Source organism: Puma concolor, chromosome A3 (assembly GCF_028749965.1).
Source record: "Puma concolor isolate L17-30 chromosome A3, mPumCon1.1.hap2, whole genome shotgun sequence".
NCBI classification, from domain to species: domain Eukaryota; kingdom Metazoa; phylum Chordata; class Mammalia; order Carnivora; family Felidae; genus Puma; species Puma concolor.
In genome coordinates this window covers 39,597,914-39,607,821 of record NC_141669.1, presented here as the reverse complement: position 1 = coordinate 39,607,821, position 9,908 = coordinate 39,597,914, and the positions used below count along the sequence as shown (strand labels likewise).

The following is a 9,908-nucleotide window of genomic DNA, read 5'->3' as shown; positions in this document are numbered from 1 at the left end:
ATATTGTTTTAAGTTTATTTATTTATTTTGAGAGACAGAGCCTGAGCAGGGGAGGGGCAGAGAGAGGAGAGAGAGAATCCCTAGCAGGTTCCGCGCTGTCAGCGCAGAGCCCAATGTGTGGCTTGATCCCATGACTGTGAGATCATGCCTTGAGCCAAAATCAAGAGTCAGATGCTTAACTAACTGAGCCACCCATGTGCCCCTTGACTTTCTCTATCTTGCCTTTGTGTAATTTCAGGTTTTTAAGTATAAATGAGAATGAAATAAAATATATATGAGATATGTTGAATAAGGGTGAGTGCTAAGCTCTAGTTATGTGCAACAGCTATTAAACATTTCAAAGGATGTCAAAAGCAGTTCTGGGGCACCTGGCTGGGTCAGTCAGAAGAGTGTATGACTCTTGATCTTGGGGTCATGAGTTCAAGCCCTATGTGGGGTGTAGAGATTACTCAAAAAAACAAAAGCAGTTCTAAGAACTTTTTTTTTCTTAGAGAAATGTTAAGTGTACAACAAAAGCAGTTTACAAAATATATATATAAAAAGAGTTATCTTTTATGAGAATGCACATATGGGTATATGTACACACACAGGAAAAATTCTGGAAATTCACCCCAAATGTTAAAACATTTTTTTCTGGCTTCTGTGATTTCATGAGATCACAAAATATTTATGTATTTTTTTTCTTATTTCTTTACAATGAATATGTATTTTGGTCAGAAGACAAAGGGTATACATTTTCCCTTTCTTTTCATTCATGTATACTTACATGTTACAGAGAATCCAATTTAAAGTGAAGGGAAAGACCAAAGTCCAGAATGATTGTAAATGAGAGGTTCTCCAGATTGAACAGAATAAGTGGGGCAGGAGTCCATTTGATACTAGAGTGGGGTTTTTGTTTGTGTTTTTATGTGAATTTTTTTTTTAATGTTTCTTTATCTTTGAGAGAGAGTGTGCACAAGTGGGGGAGGGACAGAAAGAGAGGGAGGCAGAGAATCCAAAGCAGGCTCTGTGCTGTCAGTGCAAAGCCTGACATGGGGCTCAAACTCACGAACCGTGAGATCATGACCTGAGCTGAAGTCGGATGCTCAATGGACTAAGCCACCCAGGTGCCTTGTGTGTGAATTCTTTTTTGTTGTGTGGTAAAAATGCAACCATAGATAAATAATTTGCAGTTGTTCTGAAAACTGATTTTTTTCCCCTCTTGCTTCTACAGATCCTACTCTGAGAAATCAAGGTATAGGCTTAAAGCAATTATGCACTGGGTAGGAAGGGCCAATACAAACTAAAGAGGGAACATAAAGATCTCTGCCCTTACAAGTACTATTTTTCTCTCCTTGGTTAAATTTGAAGCCTCTTCTCTTATTTATGCTCTTTCCTTTAACACCTAAAACACCTTTGTTATTCTGATTAAATAAAAAAGAAACATCAGCCCCGACCTAGGAGCTAACAATCTAATTGAGTAAACAAGGAACATATTGGAAAAGTTAACCAAGAAAAGAGCACTATGCACTTAGGAATTAAATGACTTAACACAGAGAAGTCCTATAGCAGTCCTGAAGCAGGCTGGTAACTCCACTGTGGTCATGGTCTAGATCAGCACTGTTCAATATAACGTTCTACAGTGATGATAGTGTTCACTCTATACTGATTAGAACAGAAGCCCTTAGCCACATGTAGTTACTGAGTACTTGAAATGCTGCCTGTACAACTGAGGAACTGAATTTTTAATTTTATTTAATTTAAAAAGCTACATAGAGTTGGTGACTTACCATATTGAAGAGTGCAAGCCAAGATCTAGAAGGCACCAATAAAGTAGGACTTGTCTTGTTACTTGAAGAAAGGGGGAAGATTTGAATGGCTGAGGACAAAGAAAGGCATTCCGGGAGAAGAAAAAAACATGAACTGTGCTTACTTCACATTGAAAATGTGAAAACATCCAGTGTTTGGATGGGGGGATTGTGATGGGTTACTACACCGGGCAGACCAGTGTAGATGCAGCTTAGAGTTAGGACTTGGAGCTGCAGGAAATGGGGAGCAATTGGTTATTTCTTTTTAAATTGAGGTATAATTGATATGTAACATTATATTAGTTTCAGGTGTACAACATGATTTGGTATTTGTATGATTATATCTGATCAGTGTATAATAATAGCTCTTACTGTGGGTCAGGCATTATGTTGAGTGCGATAGATGGATTATATCTCACTTAATTATTATAACAACCTTTTTAGGGGAATGAAGATTTATTTGATGTCACCGTAGGGGTAAAAGAAGCAATTATAATCTTGGAAATATCTCTGAGGTACTGATGATGAGAATGTGGAAGTTAAAAAGCCTCATTAGGACATTAGGAAGTTAGATTCAATAGAACGTGACATCTGACTACATGTAGAGGGTGAATTGAAAAAGGGAGGAGACAATCTGTATCCCTAGAGATACTGATGAGGACAAAATCCTGGGGAACACCAAGGATTCTGGGGTGAATGACGGCAGTTGACTTAGCAAAGCGATCTTGGCAAGATAGGTGGCAATGGAAACACATTAGTGGAGTTGAGGAATCTGATAAAGAAAAGATTTTTGAGTCCTATAGGTGAATTAAAGATGAGGATGGAAAAGTGGCAGTCGTACCTGGGAGGCAAGGTAATGCGGACAAAAACTGAGTAAAAGGGAGACAAGTTGATTTTGAAGGGAAGTATCAATATTTTTTGACATGCTGACTAGAGGTAATGAGTCCTCTGGACGATGATGTCTTACTGGTTGGAGGGAATGTGAAGTTAGAGTTTATGAAGCAGATCAAGGCTGGAGATGGGCAATTGTAATATGTTGTCCCAGGACAGCAGGTAAAGAGAAACAAGAAGGTTGAGAATAGAACCTGGGGCAAATGCCCACCCACCCAGAGGGCTAAATGAGAAAGAAGAGCCAGCAGGGAAGAAAGGGTGACTGAACCATACTAGGGCAATGTCAAGGGAGAATTTTACAAGTGGAAGTGAGTCATAATTTTCTTGCATTGCAGTGAGGTCAAGGGAAAAAAAAAAAACACTGTGAAAAAGGTGACTGAGCTTATCAAGGAGATCCTTGGAGAAAAGGGAGGAACAAGTGTGAAGGATTTGTCTGGGCATTTTGGCTGTGAAAGGAATGAGAGAAAAAGGGAAACAGTTTGGAAAGGGATAAATAAAGATTACCTCCACCCTCACCGCCCCCCCCCCCACCTCAACTCCCCAGATAGGCGAGTTCCATTCAGTCTGAAAGCAGAAAGGAGGAACCCAGTGCAAAGCAGGGGAAGAATATCTGAACGGAGGTGAGATGAAGCCAGCAGGCCAAGGGTTGGCAACTTAGAAGGGAAAAGAGGCTCCTGTTCCTCCAGGTACTTGACAACAGTTCACAAAATTGATGGTGCAGACAGAAATACTTTGAGAAGAGTGGCAGAGGATGCTGGAGCTGAATGTTTTTTTATCTTCTCAGTGATACTGCAATCAGGGCCATCTGTCAAGAAAGAGAAAGTTAAATGGGTTAGGTGGGAAGGAGAAAGGAGATATATAACAGCAGTCTGGGCTGCCCTTGAGAATCACCAAGAAATGAATGGAAGGATTGGGGACTACACCAACCTGATTGCATTTTAGGTTGCCATCCCAGATTTACATCTGGGAACTGACAATAGTAACAACCACCACCACCATTTATCATGTGGCTATTGCCTGCTTACTACAAGTGTTTTGATCTATTATCTCAATTTCCCAAGAATCCAATTAAGCATTAATTCCAATTATTTGCAAGTTATAAAAAAAGGAAATTGAGGGGCGCCTGGGTGGCGCAGTTGGTTAAGCGTCCGACTTCAGCCAGGTCACGATCTCGCGGTCCGTGAGTTCGAGCCCCGCGTAAGGCTCTGGGCTGATGGCTCAGAGCCTGGAGCCTGTTTCTGATTCTGTGTCTCCCTCTCTCTCTGCCCCTCCCCCATTCATGCTCTGTCTCTCTCTGTCTCAAAAATAAATAAACGTTGAAAAAAAAAATTAAAAAAAAAAAAAAGGAAATTGAAACACAAAAATATTTCACCTTAATTTAAAAAAAAAAAAAATCCCTACTACGTTGCCAGGCTCTGTTCCTGGGCCAGGAAAAAGACAGGCAAGCCTTGCCTTTATAGAGATTTACTGGAGAGGTGCAGGAGAAAAGTAAACGGATAAATGAACCAGATCATTTAAACTTTTAATAGATGGGGTGAAAATACGAAAACTGGGGATACACTTGATAGCATAATAAATATGATTAAGATGATACAGCCACGGAGGAGTGTGGGAAGGTAGAGGCTTTATTACCGGTCAGGGAGAGGGCCCTCCTCAGGGGACAAGTGAGCTGAGAACTTCAGGATGAGAAAGGTGTACGGTCAAAGGAAAGGGTAAATGCAGAGGCTCTGAAGCAATTTACTAACATGGCTTTCGGAGGAAAGGTAACGTTTGCGTCACTGAAGCTTAGTGAACAAGGGGATACAGGCCAAGGTTGGAGGCACCATGGCAAGTCCGGGGAAGAATGTACGCAGAGGAAGTAACTCAATTTGTATCGATGGCATAAGGCGCCCGACAGCGGGAGCCAGGCTGTGGAGCCACTCTCCCACGAGAGTTTCGACCGCGGGAAGCTGCCTGTCCGCGCGGTGGGGAGGTTACCGGTCCGGAGAGGTCCCAGGCCTTGGGGCCATGGGGTTGAGGCCCGCGGGGGGTGGGAAGTGTGACCTCCCCGCGGCGCCAGCGTCCGGGGTTCACCGTTGGTCGCGCCGGGCCCTTCCCGGCGCCGGCCCGCGCGGCTAGCAAGCAGCTCTCCTCCCCCGCCCTCCAGCATCACCTCCGCCTGGAATTGTCGTCAGTGACTCCCGCCCGCAGCACCACCCGCCCCGCCCGGCTCGGTTTTTCGTCCGGGGCGGCGAGTCCAGCCTTCAAAACTTCGGAATGACAGTGCTCCCAGGAGTAATGGGGAGATGACATAAATTATGACCTGGGCGAACTCCTACAGGAAACAGACCTTTTCATCTCTGTCTTATTTTCCCTCATGGCTTTCCAGAAACAACTTGGTTCCAGTATGTACTCCAAAGTCACCCCCTCCAACAGCGAGACTATTGGTTTGGCCCCTAGACCCGGATTGGCTGAAGGTTTACGCCTCGGTCAGGGATTGGAGGACGTTTGTTCCTTAGGTGTACTCCGCGCCCATTGGTTCTTTTACCCCGTTTCTGGGCGGAGTGGTTAGGGACGGTTTCCACCCTCTTGTTTACGGAGAGCGTAGTTGTAGCGCTCTGCAAGCTCCGGGGCTGTCTCCAAAGTTCCTTATTTAGCTCCTTGGACCAATTGGGTTCTTGCTCCACCCTCGCCCTCTCCCTTGCACGCTTACCCGCGTGGTACTGCCCACACCTTTAGAGCGGCGGCGCGAGCGGACGCCCGTCGCGTTCCTCCGCCCGCGCTCTCCAGGCTGCTCCCCCCTCTAGTGTGCGCTTGGTACGGCCCGCGCCGCCTCTCTCCCTTGCTGGGGTGGCTGCCCCCCCCCCTCGGGTCGGCGGCGCTTGGTGCCGCCCGGGAGAACCAGGTCATCGGTCGGTTTCCGTGAAAACAAAAACAATCGGCGGCGCCGCTGCGGGCAGCCGAACGCGGCGAGTGAAGACCAGGGTCGCGGGGCCGGGTGGGGAGAGCAAGCGGGAGCGGCGGCGACGCTCCCGGGGGCCGTGGGGGGGGCATGGGGCAGGCGGGCACTGGCTGCGCGGGGCTCCCCCGGCGCCGCGGCTAGCGCGCCCGCTGCCTCGGCCGCTTCAGCCGCCCGCGCCGCCCGCCTGGGGGACGAGGAGCAGGACGCGGCCTCGGCCGGGCCCGGGCCGAACGGCTGCGGATACCCGGGCGCCGGGGAGCCTGGCGCCGCCTCCGCCTCCGGGATGGATCAGTGCGTGACGGTGGAGCGCGAGCTGGAGAAGGTGCTGCACAAGTTCTCGGGCTATGGGCAGCTGTGCGAGCGCGGCCTGGAGGAGCTCATCGACTACACCGGCGGCCTCAAGCACGAGATCCTGCAGAGCCACGGTAGGGCGGCCCGGGTGGGCGCGCGGGGCAGGGCCCGGCCCCTCGGGCCCCGGAGGGCCAGCAGGGGTGCCCTCTGGAGGGCCGGGTCCCCGCCTCCCCCCGAAGCGCGGAGACCCCCCTCCTCCTCAGCCCTCTTGTGACTTTTCCTCCTGTTTCCCTCGAACCTGCCCCGACCTCGTTGTCAATTGAGAGTGAGCGCTATCCACCCGGAAACCCATCCCCGAACCGCGAGTTCCAGCCGGGTTAAACGCGTGGGTGGCCAGTCCGTGGCACCTGCAAACTGCCGCCCTCCGGAGGTGGGCGCCCCTCACCCCGCCCGGCGCTCTCGGGTTGTCCCCGCGGGCTGAAGGTGCGCTAATTGCGTTGGACCCAAGGGTCTGGGTGATAAGAGGGTCAGTGCAGGAAGCCCCTTTTTCCTCTTCTCATGCCCCAGATCCTTGACCCAGGGACTTACTTTCCAAGTCTTTTTTTTTTTTTTTTTTTTTGTCTTTCTTTTCTTTCTTTCTTTTAAAATTAGAAAGTCGAGTGTTATTCTCAGCTGCGGGTTAACAGAACAGCCGCTGCTGCAACTTCATGATTTGACTGCTGTGTGGAAGGAAGCAGCTCTTCAACTCCGCAGCAGCACAGACCTGATTCCTAGGAAGCTAGCTGAATCGAGCTGTTCAGCTCTCCTAGTGTAGCATGAGGAAGAACAGGCAACTTTCCTGAAGAAAATTGTGGCACGCGTTGTTAGTTACTTGCCTTACCTGGTCAGATTTTTACTTGGGGTTTTCCCTTTAGAAAACAGATTTTCTATAGAAGGTGTTTTACCTAGATTATTTTGTTATTGCTCTAGGACCTGGGGGCAGATACTTGGCCGAAGTTAGCTTTGGAAGCTGATTGGGAAGGGTTTTTGGTTTTGTTTTTTTTAATAACATTGAAGGTCTGGTACCTTTAATTGCAGTATTCATAGAGGTGATTTCTTCTGATCAAAAAAGGATTTTATTTAATGGACTTATTCAAGAGTTTGGGGCAGTGTTCTCAGCTAGGTTGAACAGAAATTTATGGAAAGGAAAGTTTGGTATTTGGGGTGAAATGCAGGACTTTGGCAGGTGACGTGAAGGCAGGGGCACCACCTGAGCTGCTTCTTCCTTCTGTGCCCTTCTTTCATGACTCCTTTCAGTTGAGAGCAAGTGCTAGCCCATGGTAAGGGAGTCCATAACATCCCATTCTGGACATGGCAGTCACTTTGGAACTCTGGGGAAGGAGCAAGCCTGCAACCATAGTGGGAATAGGAGTTAAAATATTAATACGGAAACATAAGCAGCCCTAGATGGCTGCCTGTAAAGGGGGAAGTGGAGGTGGGAGTTGAGTGCGAATCCTGGGAAGGCTCTGGTGAATTTGGTTGTGGGACAAAGCGGAAGGGCTAAGGAGGATGGAGGCAAGGGCTTAATGTTTACTGGTGGCTAAAGATGCATAGTTAGAATCTGAGGGGACAGTGAGGTCCAATATAGATCCCTGGTGTATCACTGCTACAGAGGAGAGTGAAGGAAGTCATGTAGACTGGAGGGAGGAAAGACTCCAGGGTCTAACCACACCTTGAACTCTTGGAGAGTGGAGGGCCATGGAGGAGCCAGCAGAAACAGAAAAGGGTAGGAGCTTAGAAAAAGAGAAGTTGGTCAGCTGGTATTGGGCTGTTGGGAGTCAGTGACCCTCTGTGCTTGGAGCTTCATAGAGTTCAAATAAACTAGATTAGTGGGAGTTAAGAAAACTGTTCAAACTGAAGTGTAGGGAAGCCTAAAGCTGTTTAAGTAAAGCGGTGGGAGGTGTGTGTGTGTGTGTGTGTGTGTGTGTGTGTGTGTGTGCGCGTGTGTGCGCGCGCGCGCGCGCGCCCCGCGTGCCCTTGTGTGTCCACCTGCTTGTCCATCCGTTCCAGGGAATCTATGTCTTGTTAAAGGCTGAAAGGAAGAGAATGAGTCAAGAGTCTAGACTTGAAGAGGTGGAAGGAGCATTTCCTTTTTAGGGACCAGGTCAGGATTGAGGGGATGGATAGGCAGAATTTGAGAGAGAAGATGAAAAGTGAAATACTTTCCTGTAAGAGAGGGGGGGATATTAATTGAAGGGGATGTGGTCGCAAGCCTCATTTTAGGGAATTTGGGACCCATCCTGGACGGATAAGATAATTGCCAGAAATTGCTGGAGCAGGAGTTTGTTTTAGACAAATTGTTTTTGCTTGGTATCAGCTAACTTTGCAAGGAATATATGTAGTCTGAGGGTATTAGCCACAGATTGTGCCATGTTATTCAAACAGTCTGACTTGGTGAATTGCCTGTGTTCCACTTTCAACCTATTTTTTACTGTCTTGTCTACCAAATTGCAGTTTGATATTGCAATTCTTTAATTTTCTTGAATTCTTTATTAATAGGAACAAGTGACTAAAGGCAGTTATGAAACATAAAAGAAAAAATAAATACTGCAAGTGCCAGGTCTAGTTTCCAAAACAGAATGGTTTTTCTTATGGTGTTCTTAGGTGTGAAGGCAAACATCATGCTTTGGTATCTGGGTTATGGTAATTTTCAAAGCAGATAATTTCTAATGTTCTTTGCTCAGGATGTGGGTATTACATTTGTATCTTAAATATACCCTTTCTAAAGTTAGGTCTACTGAAATCTGAATTTAGAACTGCATTTTCAAGTGAATGTGCTTGTCTAGGCAATTGATCTTGTGGGCTCCTGTGACATGAGAGAGGGTCTCCAATTGGGACCATCTGTCAGGGCTTTGGATCTCACTCTCTGGGGTTATTGTGATAATATTCTTGTAAGAATGTAATGTGCATAAAGTAGAATCTTGGGAACCATATGGATTCCCCAAGATGGCATCATACTGATGGAGAGTAACTGTCTGATTTGGAAGTATCTTTTTGGCTACAGTCAGGGGATCAGTATAGTTTTTGAGGGTGATTTACATTTTCTTGGGTTTAGATGTCTTTTTTCTAAAGTGAGCAAACCATACTAAATGAGGACAGTTAGGATAGTTTGCGGTGGGAACTGATCATGCATAAATGAAGTTTACTTAGGAAGCCCATTGACAACTCTTGTCCACCCTCATCACTCTTATTCCAGATTGTGAGACTGCCCAGAGGGGGCTTGCCTGGCAGATGGCCTGGCAGTAGTCCTGCAGTGAGCCCTACAATCTCTTTTCATCTGCTCTAAATTGCCTCTATATAGCCTAGAATTCTTTCATATAAACTTTCTTTAACTGTTTCTTTTAAAATGCACTTTTCTTAATTCAGATACCTTTGGGAGGATAAGGTGAGGTGGATGGTCACTCACACCTGGAGGATTAGTTTGTGCTCTGCCATTTAATCCACTCCTCACCAAGTCCGGCCTGGGAGAAGGAAAAAAAAATTTTTTTTTAATTAATTTTTTAATGGGAATGTGAGGCCTGAGACCGAGGAGTAATTTCAGAGTATAAGGCTCTGACAGACAAGTGCAGGCTTCGACTGGGTCGTGGCCAGTGTTTTGGTGGTTGAGGGGCAACATAGCAGTAACAGAAGTGCGAAGAGGCAGTAAAGAATCACAGAGAATACTAAACAGAAGTTCTGCCGGAGCCTGATTCATTCCTCTTCCTGGAGACTGATCGACTGTAAAGGCTTTCTTCAGGCCCTAGAACTGCCTTGGAAACCTTAGGGTGGTAGATTGCAGGATGGGAGAGTGAGCCAGAGCCTGCAGAGTGAGGTATCTGAGGTAAAAGGGATTAGAGGTGACTGTTGACAGCACATGAAAGGTCTGTGGAAAGGAATACCATTTTTTAGCGTCATTAGCCAGAAGTTCAAGGATTGTACCAAGCTCTGAGTCTTACCCTTACTTTATTTAAACTTCAGGT

At 46.7% G+C, this 9,908-nt stretch overlaps 1 protein-coding gene and 1 long non-coding RNA gene across 6 annotated transcripts in view; one reads left to right on the top strand and one right to left on the bottom strand.

Annotated features, from left to right (window-relative positions):
* Nucleotides 1–532: 532 nt before the first annotated feature.
* Nucleotides 533–5,001, bottom strand: LOC147582393 (uncharacterized). The gene is made up of 2 exons (XR_015249072.1): nucleotides 4,424–5,001; nucleotides 533–3,483 (listed from the first exon to the last, which is right to left on the bottom strand). It is a non-coding gene; the product is annotated as an uncharacterized LOC147582393 (long non-coding RNA).
* Nucleotides 5,002–5,261: 260 nt separating this feature from the next.
* Nucleotides 5,262–9,908, top strand: part of RMND5A (required for meiotic nuclear division 5 homolog A) — a 69,678-nt gene continuing 65,031 nt past the window's right edge. For 2 of the 5 annotated variants that reach the window (XM_086700641.1, XM_086700640.1), the window contains exon 1: nucleotides 5,262–6,044. In XM_086700641.1, coding sequence (XP_086556767.1) covers nucleotides 5,903–6,044 — 142 coding nt within the window. In that variant the 5' untranslated portion in view covers nucleotides 5,262–5,902. The remainder of the gene's footprint in view (nucleotides 6,045–9,908) is intronic. The other 3 variants (XM_086700639.1, XM_086700643.1, XM_086700642.1) reach the window with 3 other exon arrangements.